This window comes from Molothrus aeneus, chromosome Z (genome assembly GCF_037042795.1).
Source record: "Molothrus aeneus isolate 106 chromosome Z, BPBGC_Maene_1.0, whole genome shotgun sequence".
Classification (NCBI taxonomy): domain Eukaryota; kingdom Metazoa; phylum Chordata; class Aves; order Passeriformes; family Icteridae; genus Molothrus; species Molothrus aeneus.
Window position 1 is genome coordinate 49592198 of NC_089680.1, and position 23912 is coordinate 49616109.

At 37.3% G+C, this 23912-nt stretch overlaps 1 protein-coding gene across 1 annotated transcript in view; it reads right to left on the minus strand.

The window, feature by feature from the left end:
- KCMF1 (potassium channel modulatory factor 1) overlaps nucleotides 1-23912 on the minus strand; it is a 45349-nt gene that overhangs the window by 14495 nt on the left and 6942 nt on the right. The window contains exons 2-3 of the mRNA XM_066568849.1: nucleotides 7848-8015; nucleotides 79-218 (exon numbers count right to left, since the gene is read on the minus strand). Coding sequence (XP_066424946.1) covers nucleotides 79-218; nucleotides 7848-8015 — 308 coding nt within the window. The remainder of the gene's footprint in view (nucleotides 1-78; nucleotides 219-7847; nucleotides 8016-23912) is intronic.

The window sequence follows — 23912 nt, forward strand, 5'->3', positions numbered from 1 at the left end:
AACAGAAAGACAATATTTCAGAAATGAGACTATTTAAAATATACCTCCACCATTAAAGCAAGTTCTGAGGCTTCTTACCACTTCTGTTGATGTTTCTGCATGCTCAGAAGTAACGTGTTCTTGAAGAGATGTTTCCGTATAACCCATTTTCCCACAATAAGGACAAGTGAAAGACTGTGGCTGCTCTACAGAGAAAGCTTCTCCACCATAGTACAAATCTGAAACAGGAAGAAATTAAATTGAGGTTACTTTAAAGAATATCACCATTAATTTTGTTCACATCAACCTCAGTTTTTACATGTACTTCACTGTAAGCCCTGCTAAATTAAATTAGTTTTTTCATTGAATATTCAATGAAAATATTAATTGAATATTCAGGCTATATTCAGGAGGGGTTTAGTTACTGATAAAAAAAACAGAGACTACATTTAATTTTGATTAGCACACATAACTTAGTTTTCTAATATTTACTAGAAAAAAAGACTTCCATCATGATGTTGTTGATACTGGCAAACTTTCACTTTTCCATTACTGTTCTTATCCCACATAGAGGGTCAACTATGGTATGATATTTTTTATGATGAAATTTCAAAAGCTGAACTCTTGACAAAGCCTCAAATTCAGATCAAAATTTAGAAGGTCTTGGTGACACCAAATGTCAGTATTTATGCCATAGTTGAACCACTGCTTTGCAGTAAGTAGTTTCAGAAATGTCTCAATTATATAACATAGAAGTTTGATAATGGGAAAGGAATCTGAGTATCTGTTAAACACTGGCTTTAACTTTTAGGTGTAGTGAATGTGAGCACTTGTGCATCACTGATGAAAAGCAGGCACTTTTAAGCTGCTAACACAGAAGTTCCCCAAACTTCAGATGAAATTTTATTAAACCATGCAAGAAGACAACATTATTCTCTCTCATCCTGTACAGGTATTTTATATTTTACAGGAAACATGAATAAGCTTCTCATTCACATCATTATTAAAAACAAATCCTAAAAAACCAACCAAACAAGAAAACCTCTTAAATATCATATTGCTTAAAAACCTCTACCTATGAAACACACCGAGAATGAACGTATATATTTTCAAGTAAGGCAACAGCACCAACTCCAGCTTCACACCTGAGCAAAAGGCTCAGGGCTGCAACCCATCTGATGAGAGTTGTAAATAGATGAGCATGCACATAGAGGTATCTTTTCCTTGGATACACTGTTAGCTCAATCCAGATATCAAGAATCTTAGCAGTACCCACAGTTCTATCACAGAGGGGGGAGGTCTGACAAGACTGTCAAATCCTGTCTTGTTCCTTGCTTTCAAAGAATACAAAAAAACCCATTTATTCACTAATGAAATAAAAATCTGAGTTCTCTGCAGTCTCCTGATTATACCTCTGGCATGTTCTCCCACTCATACCTCCTTCCACATCCTCTTGTAATATACATCAAACATACATGAGAATGCCAAACAAATATGACTTTGTCTGAAAAAAGAAATATTAAGAAGCACGTAGAAGTTAAAGCTGGCAAATCTAGATATTTTTCCTTTTAAGTATACACCTCCTTTTTTTTTTCCTTTTCAACTTTAATCTCTCTTACAACCAAAAGCTCTTTTCTAATGTGAAATACAGATCACCAGATAAAATTTCCTTTAAATGAAAATCTAAGTTAAAAAAATAAGGTTGGTTATCAAGTGGTCGCATGAATCTTTGTGTCTGATTTTAGCACTGAATGGGTATTCCTCCACATGTTCTTTCTACAAGCACATAAAAAATCCTACAATTATGAACAGTCACGTCCCCAACTACCAAGGGGTCCTTTGCTAATGAAGTTAACTAAGAATTAGAGGCGATATGGGAAGAAACAGAAACACCATGCTTCCCTGGCTGCAGCTACAACTGTGTTACCATTCTTCATTTACAAATCTATTAGTTTAGAATGCAATGTGCCCATGATTGAAGAATTGTTTCTTTTGAGCACAAAGAAATCTTTCAGATTCTGAAATTTTGGTTCATTTCAAAGACAAAAGCAGGAGTCCATAATTCTTCAAACTCCTCTAGACCTCTAAAGCCCTCTGTTCAAGATGTCTAGGAAGACAAGTAAAAGTATTTAGTAAATAAGTAAAACCAGATTCAGTTGCATCCCTCTAGGCTAAGATTCGTGACCTATATTCCTTATCAATTAAGGGAGAAATAAAAAGGAGCAGAAGGATCACAACACTGTCTGATGAGGACCCAATAGTAGTTTATGAAGTCAGTTTTCAAGCACAGCAGTGTTTAGACATTATAGCTTCTTCCTGGTGGGGAAAAAACTCCAAGAAACAACCTGAATTAAATGTGAAAATACAACCAAAAACATCAGCAGTTCTGCTTTTCTATCCATCTATAGCTACAAAAGTTAAATGAATACTTAATATTAAAATCTAACTAGCGCATTCTTAAAATTAGTAGGAGGTTAGTGACAAAACAGAAATATCATAGAATTTATTAGATAAAAATCAATCTTTCAAAGAGACATCTGATTCAGGATTACATTTTCTAACAGCTTGTATTTTTTGTTAAGACATAATTCTTTACTAGAGTACACAGCAGTATGGAATTGTAGTTTCACTTTTCTTCATATAAGTAATACAATTTCAATGTGATATATATAGAGAGAGAGAGATAAAAATGTTGGTATGATACAAGTATAGTGTAGTTATTTAATCTTCTTCAAAGTTTGAAGAAACCAAATGGTGGCAACACACCATTTAACAAAACAAAGTATGTATGTTCTTGTATCATTTATCAAGCAGCCATATTACCCTCAAAGCTGCTTCAGAGTCTTGATCCAAAAAAATGACAAATGCTCAGACTTAGCATGACACACATTTAGCACGCATATCTTGCTCCAGTGTGTGAAAAAAAAAACCCTAATCAAAAAACCCACAAAAGTCTCAAGCTCAATTCTGGTGAATCCAGTCAATCCCACACTACATATTATTATGGTACCCATTATTTAATCAGTTCCCTCTGCCTAGGGAACAAAGGTGGCAGGATCTGTCTGTTGGTCACAAAAGGTGGCAGGATCTTCTGTCACACATTCACCTTAGCTGACAAGTGAAGGCACTTCTGAACCATGGTAGGTTCTGTATACTTTGATGAAAGTAACACAATACAATTTCTGGCAGAGAATCCTACTAACCAATTTGTATTACTTTCTTTGTCAGTGTAGCCACTTTAAAATGATGTGGTAATGGGCAAGCCACATGCTTAGACCCTAAAGCATCCCAACAGTTTAAAATGCTTTTTTAAGAAAAAGTAAACTAGGACATTTGCTGTGAACTTCTCCATTGTCCTGACAAATTGATCTACAAAGACCAGAGAAGTACAAGTGTCTGCCTGGTAAGCACATGCCTGTTCTTTACACAGGCCTTTAACAATTCTACTCTTGACTCTACAGTTTGACCCTTCTGAAATAAACTAATTGGATTTGTGCTTTAAAGGCCACTTCTCATTACATATTAGACTTGATACTTTATTTTAAGCTCTGTCCCTCTTACAGCAGCATATCACTCAGCGTATCATTTTTTCCAGTATCTCTTGTGGGGGCTGAGGAACAACAGCACTGCCATTGTTCTGGACCCCATCTTGCTTAAAAATGAATACATATAGGTTATATACTGACTCCTGAAAGATAATTATGGCAACCAGATGGTGCAAGAGTGAACATACACAGCCAGAAAATACTAGAGTTCTTTACTTGTTTTCAGTGTTCTCATATTGGCTCCAAAATAGCCTGAATCTCAGGGAAAAAAAATCAAAATGTGTCAAGCTGACAACAAAAGCTCTTTCAGCATACCTGAAAAAGTACACCTTCTTGCAGTATATTCTGCAACATTATTACAGTACCTAGGAACTCTAAGAACTGATCGCAACTTTCACAGAGGTAAACAGCATGTGACTTTTTCTATGCTGAAAGGATCATCCGTGCTGGCAGCTGTCCACCACAAACAATTTGGTTGCAGCTTCAGGCAGACTACTTAAGTGAACTCCACTGATACCCACACCTAGACAGTGCTGGCTGGAGTGGTGGTGGGATTTAATGGTACAGGGCCCTTATCATCATAGCAGATGGATTTTGGGCAAATGATTCACTGATCTTCACGCGCACTTTTAAAATCAGAAAAATGACAGTGAACTGTCACTTTTCAAAGTGACACTTCCTTTGAAGTGCTTGCATCAGAAGGATTCCCCATTCTGCTTCCTTTTCATTGATAAAATACTAATTTTTCACTAGCTGTCCATTTTCCTCTATATCATAAGCAAAAACTGCACGTTTATTGCTATTAAAATATTTTCATATTGAAACAAACCTGTCTACAGATGACAGTATTGAAGTTTGTCACTAGCCAAGTAAACCACAATTCACACACCCAGTTACACTAACAGCCTTCCAGTTTGTGTTTCTAGTAACATCTTCCTTACTTAAGAACATTCCCTACTCATACTGTCATCACTGCAAACGCTCTTTTTTCATTTGACTTCCCACATCACCTGGAAACTACTGGAGACTTTATTAGTTCTGGGCTTGTTTCAGCTGGGATACCGTTAATTTTTCTTCACAGTGTGAAGTATGAGGCTATCTTTTGGATTTGTGTTGAACACAGGGCTGACAATATCAAGATGTTTTTGTTACTGCTGAGCAGGGCTTATACAGAGCCAAGGCCTTTTCTGCTTTTTGCACTGCTACAATAATGAGGAAGTTGGGATGCATGGGAGACTGGGAGGAGACATAGTCAGGAGAGGTCACCCCAACTGACCAAAGGGAGATTCTGGACCATAATGATACCAAAGTTCAGGATATAATGTATATGAAGGGGGAAAGAAGGAGGAAGAGGGCATATTTGAAGTGATGCTGTTTGTCCTCCCAAGTCACCACGAAGCATGATGAGACCCTGCTCTCCAGAGATTTCTGACTACCTGTCTTCCTTGTTTTGCTTTGCTTGCGTGCACCATCTTCGCTTTCCCTATTAAACTGTCTGTCTCAAGACAAGACTTTTCAGCTTTTACCCTTCCAATTCTCTCCCTGATTCTGCTGGTGGAGAATGAGCAAGTGGCTGCATGGGGCTTGGCTGCTGGCTAGGAATAAACCACTTAGTTGCAAATTTTACCCTTGAGATTATTTTCTTCTCAGACATTAATATCTAACCTTGGTGATTTTTAATATCCACTAATACAACTATCCTAACAACCCCAAATCCGGTACTTTTAGATTACTTCTACCATTTATTATTGATTTTCTAATTAAATTTAACATTTCTTAGCACCTAATTTTTTTTCATGTTCCTCAAAGTCACATGATCTCCTTGGCCACACAAGGCCCTTTGAAAAGTCACCAGTTTCTTTAAGCATCTATACAATACTGTAATGTACACGCCTTTAGGTGTATTCTATTCTAAATCTAGAGTATTCTAGAACTCTAAAATCAAAACATTTTATGAACGATGTCACAGATCTTTCTCAACTCTAAAGAACATGTCATTATCAATTTTTCCAATTCATTCTCCATTCTATAAGCTTGTAAGGTCAGTAGTAATTCTACGCCATCAGACTTTGCCATGGCTCACAATTTGGTGATATTAATTATTCTGCAGAGTTAATCAAACCAGAAGTTTTACTGTAGAGCTGAGCTGTAGTATTTTCTTTCCTGATGCTAGTTCTGTGGGAGCAATACTTAGACCTTGTTCTCTTATTTTCATTTAGAGAATAAACAGCATAAACATCAAGCGAAATAGAAGTTGCCCTTCAAATCCTATTACCCATCTCAATACTTCACTGTGAACCTTCTTAATGCATACTTAGATAGTAAAAAATAACCCCTCTGTGTCTCTACAACACACACACATAAAAGGAATTAAGCCAAAGGTACATTTATCAAAGACAACTGAAAGAGAAGTACTCAAGTAGCAAGAAACAAAACATAATTCTTAGTCATTCTCAGTTTCCAATTATAGGCATTTTTTAAAAAAAGATTAATTTAGAACAAGCTCTCATTGCAGCACACTGAAATCTGTGATATTTAATGTATGTTTCAGTCTTCTTACCCCCGTGATTAGTATTCAGTATTTACAGCAATGCTGTCCTTTTAGCCCATGTCTAATATCCAAAAATACTTGTTGCTAACAGGTTAAGAAGTTTCAACTGTGCATTTGAAACAGTGACCTCAATTGCTAATACTGTACACAAAGGAATAAAGAAAAGCCGGACAAGAAACATGTAAGTTAAAATAGCGCATGTATTTTTGATAATGCAATAAATTATTTCCTTTTGAACTACCGACTCCTGTGATCTGGAGTCACGACCAGGCAGTCTCAGGGCAAGAGGCACCCTGACAATGAAAAGTAAAACTGAAGACAGCTTCATATAAAGGCTGTTTTAAGAAACTGCATGTTTCTATATGTAGCTATTCTCAAAATTTTAGACCAATAAAGTATAAATTTTACCTCTGTTCTAATCAAAAAGGTAAAGAATTTAGGACTTTTGAGAAGCCATCATATTTAAAGGATTCAAAAAATGAAGATTACAGCTGCAAGCACTAGGAAAAAATACTGAAATGCTAGTCCCATGTGTTTGACATCAAAAGAAAATACATGTCCAGCATCAGCAACATCATGGAGCAGTGAACTGTCACAAAATCATTTCTCACAAGTTACAACCTACTTCAACTACAATGCAACAGAAACAACAAAGTGGACAGGACATATTACAGATAGGTAATATGATAATTGACTCTGACAATAAGGGGATGAATATTGTGTGTATGTTAAGAGAAGTTTTATTGATGTATGGTTACATCATGGTGGTTATGTTATTATGGTTATGTTATTGGTTATGTTATTGTTTAGATGTCCACTGTTCTCCCCATGGGTCCCCCCCCTCCCCCCTCTGTGTTGCTGCCACCAGACAGCCTGGGTTGTCCAGGACACCTGGAGAGAAGGCGTGTATGTGTGCCCCTTGCACGGGGCAGCTGAGAATGCGAAAAGTGTGTTGGTAGGGGGGGTGTGGTATGACAACACCTGACCTCCAATCAAGCTGCAAGAAAGCAGTCTGCAACAATAGACAGCAAAGAAGAGTGACTGACAGACTTTGGAAGGGTCCAGGGTTGCCTGAGGCAAGCCCAAGGGTATAAAAGGCAGAGCAGCCACTTTGTGGGTGAGCACATGGCAGTTTAGTTCCACGCTCCCAGCACTGTCCTTTTTCCTTATTCAGTCCTTTGTTGTATTTTGTTAAGGTTTAATAAACCTCTGAAATTTTTTAAGTGAGCGGTCATTTCTTAAAGACACAAGAACAATTATTATTTATTTTAAATATTGACAAGGCTTTACAGTTAGAAATAACTCTTGGATTAGGAGATCTACAAAGGAATTCCAAAAAGACTACATTCTAGTCCTTACCACTAATCTCTCATACTCATTACAGCCCATCACTACCTTTCCTATATTTACAGTCTCACAAAAACTACAAATGAACTACCTTCCTATAAAATCTCACCAGGATTTTTTTTCTGCTTGTGGATTGTGGCAGTTTTAACAGGTAGTCACTGTTATTAAGTGTATTTATTAGTTTGATAATCTGCTGTAATCAGACCAAAATAACAAAATCAGAAATACATATGCATCAGTTAAAAAAAAATAAAGCAGTTCTTCTATCAAAGAAAACATGCCTGCCTATTAGAACTCAAGATCTTAGCCCTTATTTTTACTGCACTAACAGGGGAAGTGATTAATAATTAGAAACATGAAAATCAGCATTATGTTTGTGGACACAATACAGCAACAAATTACTGGAGTTTAAAATGATCACTTACCAAAATCTACTCTTGTTAGTATGCACTGCATTGGATGGTCAGTTGTATGCCTTGTTGTTGTTGCACCACTTTCATAACAAGTTGCACACAGATCGTAATCGTAGCAAATTAAACACTTGTACCGGCGACCTCGAAAATTTCCTTTTAAACATGCATCACAGCTGACACCTGTAAACAAATAAAATTCCTTTAAGACAGCAACAAATGCACTTATTTTTTATGAGGAAGATTTGTTGCTATTGCCTCTCAATAACTACTAAGAGCCAACCATGTCTGACATGTGCAGCTGATACAAGACTCAAATTCTTAAATGCATCTTTAAAAGACACCATTCTCCCAAAATTAGGATCTTGAATTCTTGAGGCACACTCAAGCACCTGAAAGAACAACAGGTTAAGTTCTAAAAGCTCTTTGGCTGCATCTTCCTACAGACACCTTTACCTCGTAGTATCAACTGGTATTTTGACTGTTCAGTCAGGAATTGTGCCCTTTTAAAAGCCAAACTGTATAATGGCTGACCGAGAGAAAAGAAAAACAACAATCAACCACTGCCAAAAACGTACTAATTTTTCAGCCTTTAATTCAACACTTCCTAATATTTTAATTCTGAATAACATAATAGCCAGACATTTCATATGGTGTAGAAATCAGGATGTTTTCCCATGCTCTTTTAATTTAGCCTGCATCAGTTCTCTCCATTCTATTTTTCCTTTAAACGCATTCTTTGCAATGTAAAGTTGTCACATCTGCATGTGTATCTGACAAAGGTTTTATAGCTTCAAGAAGTTTTCATTTTTCTCTGTATGGTTTCAGTTCTCTCTGGATTGCCTGGTTAAGTGCAGAAATGGCATCATCTTGTAACCTGCAAAGGCTAACACAAATGTCTTTCAACTGCAGCAGCAAATTAAGGGTCTTCACAAAAGAAACTACAGTGTACAACTAAGGCAGGATTTGGATCAACACCTTCTTTTGGCATCACTTAAGATTTCTTCTTCACAGTCTGGCAAAAGCAGAGACAATTTTAGAGCAAAATGCCAGAACAGAAGAGTCACATTAGCCATATCCCTATTTTTTTTTAAGCCTAGTTGTCAGAGGACTGGTGCAAGTTACAGAATTTTTTTGCCTTTGTTTTTACTACTCCACTTGGTAGCATCTAATATAAGCTTTACCACAAGTAATTCAGAAACATATTAATACGCAATTTCTTTTGAATCTCCCCAACTTGTTCAAACAATTGCATCATTACATTCAGAGGAGCAGTGAGCAAAATTATTTTATCATTTTTGCCTTTAGTTTCTCCACCTACAAGGACAGCTTCAGGCACTAATAGCTTCTAATGTCTAAGCACGGTGCTTATGTGAATACTGAACCTATTTTTTATTCACCTCACTGCTTATATATTCTGCAAGCATCACTCTACATGGATTAGCATATTAGAAGAAAGTATCTCCAGAATCTTTGTTAATAGCTGAACTATGTTTTGAGGATGGCGTGTTACCATCTTCAAACTTGGTTTGGTTGGCTTAAAAAAGAAAAAAAAAGGTCCTTCTCAAACTTTCTTTTCCCTGAAGTTTCATCCATCAACTCTGAAGGATTTTTAACAAATCTGATGATTTACACACTGACAGCAGGCTAGTTTCTGAGAGCACTTTCTTGCTAAGTCTGTAGTCTGAATTTCACTGCTTCAGTTGGTTTCTTTGCTTTTTTCCTCCCACACAGAGACCCACAAATTCTACCTATGCAGTGTGCAGATCTCCCCAACAATGAACGCTGTACATACAACACTTAGCAGCTACTGGCAACACTGTGAGTCTCTTTGTTGCCTACTAAACTTTCTAGAAAACAGTTGATCAGCAAGTTAGATGTCCCATTGAAAGCAGACTAGTTCAACCTAGAGTCTATGTCAGACACTAACAGCTTTCCAACTGATGTACTAACCCATGCTTCTCCAGAAGGTAGCATTTTTCCCACTCTTTTCATTTAAGCTTGGAATAACTGATTTAATGCAGATGTAAGCCTCTTAGCAACAAACTCCTGTCATATGTTCTCTCAAACATTTACATCATTCCTACTTGAAGACAGACATTTTTAAGAAGCTCTCATTTACAGATTTTCTTCATATCAATACTTCTCTATTGATGCAGGATGAGCCCAATGTAGGGAATACTGTGCTCTGACTCCATGATTTCAGAAGGCTGAACAAATGCTTTATTAAGCTATACTATATTACACCAATACTATATTAAAACTATACTAAAGAGATACTAAAGAAAAACCTGTGACCCTTACCAGACAGACACAACACAGCTTTGACCGAACTGGCCGATCACTCCAAAAAACCATCACTGGAGTCCAATTAACAAATCACTCTTAGTAAACAATCTCCATAATACATTCCACACAGGCCAAACAACAGGAGTAGCAAGTAGAGATAATTGTTTTCTCTTCTTTGTGCTTCTCACTGCCTTCCCCAGGAAAAATCCTGGGAGAGAGAATTATGTCTCTCTCTTCAGAGAATGTGAATACCACACTTCTCCACATTATTCCAAACTGCAATCTCCATATATGATGTGATACTAACTTCGGGGAAATTCAGCCATAAACATACACCACAACAATGTTTGCATTTAAAACTTTAGAACATTTGCAGTGAAAATCTACCAGGTCTTCAAATAACAGATGAACTTTGTTACTTATCATCAATTATTAGAACACCTACAATCTGCTTCAAAGAGAAAAACATATTAACATAACACATCCCTATGGCTGGTGAAGTAAGACCAAGAGAACAGCAATGTTCTAGAGACAGCGTTCTTTCTACATCTCTCAAAGTTGGTATTTTACAACAATCACCACATCCTCTACTCTGAGGAACAGGCTGGCAGCAAGGGATGTACCACATTATGCTTATATCCTTATCTGTAGCAAAGAATGGAAACTGCAAAAGGGAAAATTATGAAATTGAAATTTCGGAGTTAAATACATGGTTAAAGCCCCAGACCTTCTCTCAAATCCAGCAGGATCTTTTTTCCAGAAATTGTATTACTTATTTTCCGTTTATATAACAGTCTGAGCAAAGTCAGACCTGACAGTTCTTCCTGTTCCTTTTCAAGCCTATTACTTCGCTGCCAAAATCTTGACTATCTATCCAACATGTGATCTAGAAACTGAAATAACCAAATAATTTCCTCCCACCTTATTCTTTCTGTTATAACAAAAGCTTTTGATTTTAATCTTTAAAACTTTCATCTTTATATCAACTTAAATTCCAAAATTTAAGTTCATTCTGCCTCCAACCCCCAAAGATAACATTTTATTTAGCACAGCGTGTCTTTTAGTATGTGTCTATCCAACATTTCCCTGCATTTTACATTTTGAAGGTATGTAACAGATTCAAGACCATCAGATAGGATGCATCCACATTAATCATGGGTTTTGTGAAAACCCCCCCCACATTCTGGAAAAGTTCACTTTAAAGCAGTGAACAAAAGCACAGAACCAGCCTAAGGAAAAGCATGAATACTCTGTGACAAGTATTTAGATACACTTCTGACTTGCAAGAACTGTTACTATTGCCTTCTAAAAGACTCAGAATGAAATCCTATTAACCCAAAAGACTTGCTGCGCAATGAACTTCTGATTCACCTTATTGAAAATATTAGTTTGGAATGGTAAGAGTAAGAAATATCAATTTTAGTTACAGATCACATTACATCGTACGTGATATTTGAGGCATCCTTAAATTTTATTTTTTACTGCTATACAAGTACCAACATACACTGCATAACACATAGCATCTAATTAAAACCTTTCTGATCAGCGTAAAATGCTCTTTTAATGCAACACTATTCCAGCAGAGGACAGCATTGTGCTAAAAACTCTGATAGTTAAAGGTGAACCAAACATCAGATTCTGAAAGTTTCTTCAGAAGTATTCCCTTGCAATATCAACTCTCAGTCTCTCTAGCTTTACTCTGAGTGAAGTGAGTCAGGACACACCTAACATCCCATCAATAAAGTATGTTCTACCCTTTCACTACAGAAGTCTTACTACATTTATATGAAGCCCACATCTCCTTTTCATCCAGGACAATTACTTCAGCATTTTACATGTTGAATGGTTTGTTGAGTGATTCTAGGAAAAAAAATGTTCTTTTCCAACAACTTTCATATTTTAATCCTGACAGCCAAACATACTTTGATCTTATGACACTGAACTGGTTTTGCTAGAAATTAACTAAAATGAATGTAATTGGTCCTGGGTTTAATAGATACACCAAAGAGAGCATATAATCTGAATTCATAACAGAGAGAATAACATATGGTTCAAATACTATACACACTAGGATCAATTTGTATTTACAACTACAAGCAAAGCTATAAGGTAACATCAGTGAAAGTGCCTGTAATGTCCCAAGCCATTACTGCCTTGGATAGACACACATTTGTAAAAAAAGCAAAGGTTTTCTCCCCTACTTAGTGTCCTTGTGAATTAAGGGCAGTCAAAATAATGATATTTAAAGCCCAATAATCAGACCCAGACAAAAAATTATTTGAAAATTGTAGGAAACTCAGCACTTATTTTCTTGTAAAGAGCATATGGTTAAAGACGAGTAATACAGAGATAGTGAAATAAGTTCCAGCCTCAACATGAGGCCTTGACTTTATCAATATTTTGAATGTATTGTTAAATTTTTAGAAATTTCCAAGAAAATACCAGTCATTAGGAAACATTTTAAACACATACAAAGCCAGCATCTGAAGTATTCAAACCATGAAAACTACAATTCGCTCCAGATAAGAATATTTAGTCATTCTGCTGTTCTGAGAATTAAATTCCTTTCTCTTAGCAATACACTAGAAGACACTAGTTTCATGGGTAGTTATTTGCATTTAGCATTCCTGTCAGCAGCTGAATATCCTAAACCAAACGTTCTGAAATCAGGTATACTGTTTTTTGTTCATCAGTGCTCAGAGTGAGAATCACTGTATTTCTTTAATGTACAACACAAATGCAAAATCAGGCAATCAATGATTTCTTCTCCAGAAAGAAAATGCCAGCTACTTAAGAATTTCTTCCTAACCTACATGAAGTACTGAAAGGGTTCATCCTTCTAAAGACAAAAAGCATTACATGGAAGAGTACCACTCAGTTTCAAGGGACCAGACAAACATAAAGGTTTCTACCTTTTAAAAGCCCCAACTTAAGCATGCAAGTGAAAATTAGAAAGTTGGGCTGCCTCTTTTGTGGTACAAGAGTTTGCAACCTGTATACTGCATTTTATTTATATATTCAGAAGATCATACATAACACTACTTTTAAAATGCATCTGATATGTTTTAGTGTAAGATGTCTTTTTAAAGGATCTCTCTGGGTTTGTTCAGTTTTAAATAAATTTGCTTGACATTAACTATCTCATCTGTAATCTACATGACACACAGCAAGTCCAAACCTTAAGACACTCTACTTAAGCAATTCATTTGTTTCCAAGACTGAAGAAAGGAAAATATATGCCATTTGATACTTAATAAAAAGAAATGCCAACTGTGTCCTACTTTAATAGATTCATTTCTCAAAGCAGACCACTGCCTAGTTTGAGAGGTCAAATTCTAAGAACTCCTGCTGTTTCTGTGAGCATTTCACCAGAAAAATCAACCAAATAGAACATTCATTTTTGTTTACTTCTCCTCGTGTTTACTAAAGCAAATTATGAAAATAAACATTCAAGACACCTACAACATAGAACCTACTTCATCACCATTGCAGCTACAAGTACTGAACTGAAAATTCATACATGATACTCCTGAAATAATCAAAAATTCTCTCTTGGCTGAACATGCAGAATCTTCTTACAGCAAAGTGGAAGAAGTAACCAGACTGAAAAGAACTAGTAGGACTAAAGTTGCAGGCAGGGATATTGTTGACTTGGGAAAAAAAAAGGGAGGAGGAAAGGGAGAAGGAAAGGAAGGGAGGTGGGCCTACAAAAGGCTTTTGTTTTCTTCACTGCACTCCTTCTTCCTCTCTGGAGTCTGGAGTAGAAACAGACACCTGAATCTGCTCACCTCTCTGTTTTCAACAATCTTCATGAAGCTCACTTGCATGGTGCCTAATACTTAGAATTACCAAATCACCAAGTTTGGAAAAGACCTTCACAGCCACCAAATCCAACTGTCCGCCCAGCAATACCACTGTAATCCCATAACAACTAAACCATATCACCCAGCACCAGATCCAGATGCATTTTGGATACCTGGCTCCCCTACCTGTCCCGCCCCAAGCAAACACTTCCAATTTTTGACTATCGTAAAAATTTTTTTTTCTGATATCTAATCTCATTCTTCCCTGTCTCAGCAGCAGGCCATTTCCTCTTGTCCTCTCACTGCATGCATGCTGGAAGAGACAGACCCCCATCTCACTACAACATCCTTTCAGGTAGTTGTAGAGAGTGATGAGGTCCCCCTTGAGCCTCCTCAAGACTAAACAATCCCAGCTCCTTCAGCTATTCCATTTTTCTGGACTTTTCGAAGCCTTATTGCCCTCCTCTGGACACAGGGCAGCACCTCAATGTCCTTTTTAAAGTGAGAAGACAAATGAACACAGTACTCGAGGCATGGCCTCAGCATTGCTGAGGACAGGGGGACAACCATTTCCCTGGCATAAAAACAAAGAACGTAACAGTACAGCCGGCCCAGCAAGTTTCAGCCTTGCTCCATGAACATCAGCCAGCCTGCTGCAAAAAGAAGTTTTTCCATTTCTGCTTTCACATCTCAGGTTGTGGAAGTTATACACACAACAGTTTCAGTCATCTTGGGCATCAGGAACAAGTGATTAGCAAGCACTTGCAAAACATGCCCAACTCTATGCAGGAATCATGCAGGATTTATGGTCAAGCCAATCTGAATTTCCAATTTAATATTTAATACTATCTCACATATCTCTTATCACTCAATGTAATTTAACTTGGCCATCAAAAACATCACAACACAAAAACCTGCTGAAATACTGTAAATACATTAAAAATAAACATATTGAAATAGAGCACAGGAAATTTTTAGTGTGGCAGCAGAGGAACTGGCACCAGACATGATTTCATTAACAGCTCTGTTAATCTGGAAGATGGCTAACAGCATGTGAACTCTATTAGAAGAAAAATACTTACGTTGAGAAAGCTATCAACAGCTCCAGGGCAAGAAAATAACAGTAAAAGCATTAAGCTACATCCTCTATCTAGTAAAATCAATGGCAAAGTTTCTCACTTAATAGGACAGGACCATGTTCCTCAGTTTTTTTCAGGGTGAGACAACAGAAATACACTGCTCAGGCAAGCACCAGCTAAATAAAATTGGGGCGAGAGAAAGTCTATCACACGCAAATGAGTTTTACAGGTATAAGAGACATGAAGAAAACTAAAATCCTAAAAAGAAATTAAATAAAAGAAGTGGTACTTCTCTGTAGTCCCCTAAAAAAATTAAGATACAGTGCTCTCCAAAAATAAACCTTGGTGCATTTGGATTGCTGTTATTTAGGAAGAGTGGCATAAAAAGGGAAAAACACACAAGGAGAATAAGACAAATGTCCCATCAGTCTTGGGAGACAATTAAGTAATACAGATCAGTTGAACAGAGAGAAGTAAACTTACTTGAAGAATGCTTTTCTATGAGCCACTGTTCCAGACAGATAAGAAAAAAACCAAAAACTTACAACACCTGGTAGAGGCTAAAAGAAGCTTAGCCAAAATTAACTATTTAGGTACACTTTAGACATAGCTCTCGTGTAAGGAATACACACTCAACTTTTACTTCCTTTTCCTATTAAACTCACTCCTGATCCTTTTAAACATCATCCAAATAGGCAAACATGGCAACCTTTTCCCACCTGTTGGAATGGGGAAAAGGCAAGATTTATTACAGGTAACAATGCAGAAAGTAGGCAATACTGGCTGGGAAACCAAAGGGCTGGAAGTGAAAGATAGAAGAAGTCTGCATGCAGCCAAGTGCTCCAGCTTTAGTAGTAATGCTTTGTGATTGATTACATGTCTCATAATAGCTCAGACTTAAAAGACTTGCACCAAGTGGTCTGGAAATACACACTTCTCAGGTCATGAAAACACATCTAGAAAGCAGTTGGAAGAGGGAGGGAAATAAAAGCAAGTGGTTCTTCTCATCATTAAAGAAAGCAGTAATGCCTAATACAAGGCAGTCACACCTAGATTCCTCCCAACCAACTCAGGCCATAGAGAGGAGCACAAAAACACCTTCGAACTTCAGTCTACTTTCAAAATCACCATTTTGAATGGCATCACATTACCATAAAAGGAATTTATCTTTCCTTAACACCACAAGAGGTCTAGTGCCTTGTAAAAATAATTAAGTCTCTCTGAACACAACACAGAGGGGAAATAGGAGGTTAAAATCCTACAATTTATCATTTAAGTAGTTTCAATATTCTATCCTGGCCTTTCTCAAAGCATTTTTCTTACTCTGAACATAAACAGACTGCCTTGGCAACTTTTCTTCCCACTCTCCGTTACACAGAACTGCTTCTCATGTTGATGACATGTCTCCAGAAACGACAACTGATTATGATAGGAAGGCTATTCCAGAAGTGCACTGTGGGAAATATAGTAACCTAAAGCAAAAATGATTCATGTCTACTTCCATCAGGCTTTGAGTTTGTTCCCATTCCTCCCTCTTCTTTCCAATTTTCACAGCAGACCTCCTTCCTTGTTCAAACAACTGCAGAATGGTGTGGGTAGGAAGGGGCCTTAAAGATCACCTAGATCCAACATCCCTGCTGCAGGCAGGGACATCTTTCACCTAAACCAGGTTGCTCCAAGCCCCATCTAAACTGGCCTTAAACAATTCCAGGGATTGGGCATCCACAGCTTCTCTGGGCAACCTGTTCTAGTGCCTCACCATATTCAAAAGAGTTTTTCTAATCTAAACCCATCCTCTTTCAGTTTGAAACCATTCTCCCTTGTAAAAAGTCCCTCCCCAACTTTGTTGTAGGCTCCCTTCAGTTACTGGGAGGCCACATTTAGGGTACCCCTAAAGCTTTCTCTTTTCCAGGCTGAACAGTTCTCTCAGCCTTTCCTCTTCGAAGAGGTGCTCCATCCATCTAATCAACCTGGTGGCCTCCTCTGAACACACACCCCAACAGTTAGTTCCATGTCCTCCCTGGGACCCCAGAGCTGGATGCAGGGTTCCAGGTGGGCTCTCACCAGAGGGAAGCAGAGGGGCAGAATCCCCTCCCTCCCCTTGCTGGCCACACTGCTTTGGATGCAGCACACAACATGTTTGGGTTTCTGGGCTCTCAGATCAGGTCCAGCCTCTCAACCACCAGCATCCTCCCAAGTCTTCTCAGTAGGGCTCCTTATGTTGTTCATGTGTTCCCTGTATTGGCAACACAATCATTTGTCAGCCATAACAAATGCCTTACCTTTCCCCTTGTTCTTCCCATGAGGAAAAGTTTTGCTGAGCTTTATTACAAAAAAGCTCAGCGAAAAATTCATTTTTCTTGTCACCTTAAACTGTACATGCATAAAGAAGCAAACACAATCAAAGTATTATGTTCTAGAATGCTTACCTGATAGTCCTGATCATCTTATATGTATCCAGCTTACTTTAAAGAACAATTTACTAACAACTTTATTTGAAAACAATATGTCACATAATTTTTCTAAAGAGCTTCTGGTCTGTCACTAAACACTAAAGTCCATCACTAATTTGTAGACCACAGCTCAAAAGCCTTCTGTATTTAAGTATTTTTAATGTAATTAGCTCATCTTCTTAAACAAGACTCAGATGTTTTACTTTATTTGCTGAACCACAAAATAAACCAGGTGTCAATAATACAGCATTTTATCAAAACAGATAAAACATACCTCACTTCACAATTTAAGAAAAAAAGGAAAGGAATAGTCAAACACCCTTTACGTCTCACTGCTTACTACAGGCTCAGCTGTCATGCTACAGCTACAAAATGCATGAAACAGTATTTTAAGGATAAAAAAATTAAGTGTAACAAACAAATCTGACAGATCTCCATTGAAAAGATTTAAACAATCTATTAGGAAAAAATCCTATAATACAAAGAATACTAGTGAGGAAAACCTAGATAACGAAGCACGGGAAGTTGGACATATGAGAGGTATTTTAACTGTTTTATCTCAAGATCTGCCTCTTGGCAGCAGAAGGTTTTCTTTTACATTTTCAGACTAACAGACTAAGCTCTGTTCTCCACTGCCCACTGGACACTGCTTGAATTCCACACAGAAACGTGGTTTTCACCCACTGACCAGTTGAGCTTCTTCAAGTTCTCAAATGCTGATGAACAAATTTACTCATCCTCAAACTTGTACCTTCTGCAATTAATACCTTCTTTAAACATGTACACTGTTTTTTAAGACTGCACACTGTGCTGGATTCTTAAGTTCAATGTGTCCAACATGCAACCACAAATATAGCAAGTCTCCTAGTCTACACATAACTGTAAACTAAGGTTGGGTATGAAGGGCTGATATCTCTTCAATTTCCCTTACAGTCTTCCAGGTGATGTCACTGGGATGCATGCATGAAGAGACACCTTCAGCTGAGCAGGATGTCTACAGTTTTGGTACAGCTTCAAGACAGCTGTTATTTTAACAGCTGTTATTTTCTGAGCTCTCTACTGACTGTTGCAACACACCAGCTATCACAAGACAGTAAACTTTAGCTACTTTCCTTCCAGGTTCTTCTGCATGTGCTAGAGTTGGCAGCTACCTTACTTCACTGACACACGTTTAAGCAGAGCAAAGTCAGCAGCAACTCAGCACTTCTCACCTTCACAAAGCTTATGGCTCTGTCAGAACTAAATATTTTTTCAAGATGAAAGAGGTATACCAATGCACCTGAAAGGCCATGCACATAAAATATATTTTACAGCTAAGAGGTTTGTAAGGGTTTTTTGATTTGCAGGCATTTTTCAGCACAGTAACAGACCCAAATGTTGTAACTTAGAACCTATGGTATAGTTAATAGTGAGTCTATTTTTCTTTTGCACAACTACAGGATGCCTACAATTATTGCAAGAGGAAAACTAAAGGACCCAATTATTTACACACAACTTGTTTCATCTTCTTTAACCCTAAGGCTTGCTCAGTCCTGAAGGCTATCAGATTTCCTCTGCAGTTTCTAATTTCTGAGATATTCCTGAGTCCAGCAGCTTCTCTCAAGTTTTTCAATTAACTAGAACAAACTACAATGTGGACTTTTAAATTTGCTGTACACTGCCAAGATCTCCAAATGCTCAGCACTGTGAAAGAACATGCAGGCAATGTCATCTTACTGATTAGGGACATTTAATGCCATGCCCTATTGCACAAACTACGAAAGTGTCTGCTTTCTTGGAAAGTGGTAATTTTGGAAGAAGGACATTTAGAGAGAAGGAATAATAGGTTTGGAAGAAGCTCAACACAACATTTAATGCAAGCATGACAAGAGGGTTCATCAGCAGATGACTTGAAATACTTCCCCTGAAGATATACATCACAGTACTCCTAAAGGTTTGAGCCTGGAGTCCTGCACCTCATTCAACTACCCTCTTGAAGTTGTTCAGTCTTGGCTAAATAAATGTATTCTGGTATGCAATTCCCAACAATCCATTCCTTCACTTCCTGGTAATTTTTATTTAATTCCCCATTAACATTATCAACTGAGCTTTGAGGCACAATAAGAATGATACCTCACAGTAACTGGCTCCAATACTTAAGGGCTGAATAATATTCTAACAAACTATGGCATAACCCAAAACTTATTAATATCCTCCATTTATACTTTTTTTTTTTTAATGTGACATGAGTTAAAATTGAAAGTTTGTATCTTGCAGATTCTCTGCTTCTAAATAAACTTCAGACAGCAATCTGCAGCAGCACATTATCAGTAGCAATCTCTGCCAGGACAAATTTGACCAATAACAGTCAATTATTCAATTATCTACACTATAAAGACAAGTTTCTATTCTAATCGATCTTTACTTGTGCATCTTCATTTACAAAGCTTTTCTTTTACAACAAAATCTCAAGCTGTTTTCTCCACTCATCACAAACATCTTTCAGAATAAGGAACACTGTAGGATGTCAGATCCTGCCTGGCATTTCACAGGCCTTATGGCAACCAAGCTTGGAAAAGACACCTGCAGATCACCGTATCCATTCTTTCTGAATTCAGGATGGCAAATAGGCTTTTATACATCTTTGGAATTTTCTAAAACTGAAGATAACCAAGGGAGAAGAGAGCTGGAAAATGTGTCTGACCTACTCCTCAGTCAAGACATTCTGCAGTTTCTACTCCATCTTCTTAAACCTGCAAGATACCTAATTAATATAATCAACAGGTCATGGTTAACAGCAGAAATAAGTGACTTTCATCCTGCAGAGTCAGAGATCAAACAACACTTTACCGACATCTTCATCTTACCAGAACAGTACAAATGATAGCAGGAAACAGGTATGGAATTAAAATCAACTGAGCTACCTTATGCACATCTAGACTGAAAAAAGCTTAGTCATTACATAGAAAGTTCTAAATTCTCTACAGTTTTGTGAAGCCTAGATGTCTTTCTTCGAGGGCATCCCTAAAATCGCTTTCCCAAACTTACCTCCTTTTCCACAACTATTTTCAAAGAGTCTGCTTTAGACGTGTGAAAAGTAAACTAGCAATAATTCACAGGGTGAAGTTAGTGGCCTTATTTACTCTCAGGAAGTAAAGACAGAAGAAACTTTGGAAGCTGCAGAGGCACAATTATCAGTCCAGATGTGACCTTCATTCCAGCACTGCTGCTCTCACTTCATTGGTGGATCATAAACTGCTTCTCACCACAGATATTTTCCACTTGCAGAAATAACCCACACCTCAGCTTGCATGCTGAAATACACATAACAGCTGTACACTAAACACCACGCCATCTCAGCATTCCTGCCTACATTAAAAGCACATGCAAATATGCAATAATTCAAACATTTGCTATCTTGAGTAGAAGGGATGTGATGGTATCTTGAGCACAGAGAAGCCTTTGTGCCCAAACCACAGATTTCTTCAAGGTTAATTTCATTCTATCATGAAAGAAAGTCCAACTCTCTTTCAGACAAGGGTTTATAATCAAAACTCACAGCAGTTAAAATTCATTCCAGGTGAACAGCAATTTCTGAGCATGCACAGCTAATACACACACATACACACACAGAGGTAAACATGCAAAAATATTTTTTCGGTAAAACTGAATGTCAGTTCTTAGCAGAATCATTTATTTGGAGATAATGACAGAAGTTATTGATGATCACACAGGAGGTCCTTACATGACTACATACTAATGCATTTGTGACCTTGAAAATCATGTATGATCTATTGCTGCCGGAGCTAGGATACTTGAGATACCTATCAAGTACCCAGAGTGTCGCCTATTTAACAGCTCACAGCACTGCTCTCCAACCAGGCACCTCCAGGGCGCCGCTATTCATCTGCTAAGTTATTCTAATGTTGTTCTAGGCACACACCCAGGTGTTTATTTCTAGAAGCTGCCATGAAGTTCCTCCCATACCATCAAGCATCCAGAAAGCAACTCTGTTGGTCTGAAAGCTGGTCTGGAAATTTGTTTAAAATTACAACCCTAAGATGAATATTGATATTTTTATCTGTCACATTAATTTATGCTAATTTCTACACTGTTTATACATATATTTCACTTCATCCTTTCAAAGTTTTAGAGTAAATACAGTCTCATAGAAGGAGCCATTAGAAATCACCGTCAGTCAAGAATACTGGTTGCTTTAGTATCGATGAGCTAACAGTAAATAGCATTTACACTAGGAATCAACTGTTACTGAAGAGTTTTATAAACAATGACTCTGCTCAAGAAATAATTAAAGAATACATCAGTCATAACCTAGTAAAGCTTTCACTACTAAAGGCACCTCATCACATCAGCCTACCAACAAAACCAAAACACAAATCCATCTCTTTATCTGGCTGCCTGAAACCCTTCCAGCAACAGCTTTTTTTCTGTTGTGCACCAAGAAACACCAGAGCTTTGCTTTTCAAAGAGGCTTACAGAGGCAGGCATTAAATTTCTACTCCACTTGCACTCAACAGGGGTCTACAGCTTCCCAAGGGGTTGTTGAAAATCCCACCGCAGAGCACTCAAAGGACGAAAGTAGGAGAGGGAGAGCACAGCAAGGGGAAGAAAGAACAGTGACAACAAAATAAGAGGGTAAAGGATAAGAGATCAAAGACAAAAAGAAAGAAAGCAAAGATAATTTATCCTACCAGAGACAGCACCTCTTGTCAGTCAAGACAAGAAACATTGCCTCCCAAAAAGAATCTGGCACCAGGAAGTGGCAGAAGGGGGAAAGACCAATATGACCTGAGGTAAGAAAAAGAAATGCAGTTATGTATTTTTTTAGAACTCTGTTGTTTCATCTTACTTCTCCAGCATATTTTTAAAAAACATTTTTTAAATTAATATTTTTCTTCCTCTGTTATTTGTCAGTTTTGATAGTGGGATGATACAAATCATATGCAGAATAGGATCAACAGTATTTTGATAAAAATGAGAAATTAAAGACAAATTTTAAGTAATGTGGGGGCATAATATGAAGCGATAGCTGCCAACAATATATACTAGTGAAATGTCCCAATGAGTGAAAAATTTGGAAGAATGTACTTACATGTATAAAACTCACTGCAACAGAGTACAAGACCACTAATTTCTACCTGTAAGAAACTTTGCTGACTGCCTACTGCCGGTTGGCAAGATAAAATCTACACCTGATATCCCACGTGGACATGGGATAAACATCACAGTCTCTTGTGTCCAGGTTCCAAGTTTATTGCAACAAAAATTGTACCCAGGTCTCCAACTGAGAATGGGGTGACTTTTAGAGACAGTCTCCTAGAAGCTCCAAATAAAGCAATCACAATAGAAAGAACTAACACAAACATGAAATTCACTGCAGGGTGACAAATGAGCAATAAAAAGGAACACTCATAAAAAGCAAATCATAGACTATACCTAAAATTTGTTACAAATATTTAAACATTAAAAAACAAAGAAAATAAAAATTCCGTCAAGTGAATCCATTCATCCTCCCCCTATCAACTTATTCAAACTACATTCTCAGAACAAACCTGGCAGGTGGGGCAGAGTAATTTCTTTGTAACATGTCAGAGGCTCTAGTGACTTCCAGTCATACTTAAAAATTTAAACTAAAACAAGTAACTTCAAGTGGTAGAAATAAAGCCATTACCTGCACACACCTCTGATACACAATTCTAAGGCTTCTGCGATGCTGCCTCACAATTTTTACTTGGCACAGTTCTCACTTCTAAACTTAGTAAATGGCAATAAGCCACACAAAACTTTTCAAGTAGATCTGAACTGAAACATTGGGTTTATACATATTTTCTGAGACAGTGAAACTAATGAGCTTGTCTCTATGCCTCACACTGAATTCCAAATGCTTACTTTATTGTGTTAAAATGCTACACTGAGAAAAAAATGTGGATAACAATTAGGTATAGATATACAGAAAACTATTGGAGCAAGTTCAATCAGACACTCAAGTGATGCTTAAAGGAACGACAGCTAAGATTTAAGATCCTTGACAACCAAATTTGAATCAGAAGTAAATAAAATACCTGGAGCAGAAAGTTTAAGATAAAATTCAAAGCTTTAACTGTTAAATCTGGATGTGAGGTAGCTTCAAGAACAATCAATAAATATTCTCCATAATCTCATCACACAGTGTATGAAAAAGCAATTCAATTTTATTCCTTACCTTGAATTAATGGAATTTCTTCTTGTATTTGAAAAGGGAGATCACAGATTATTTTTTATGCAGTGATACCTTTCTTTCAGATTCTCTATCAGCCTTTCTGAGGCAAACACCTTTTCAATTTCTGTCCATGCAATAATTCCCCCTCACACAAGTCTTACCTCCTGAGTCACTAACAGCACCCTGCTTGAGTTTTCTGATCTGCTCGCAGTACCTTAATAATGTTAATAATGTTGTTTCTGTATGAGTGAGCAACA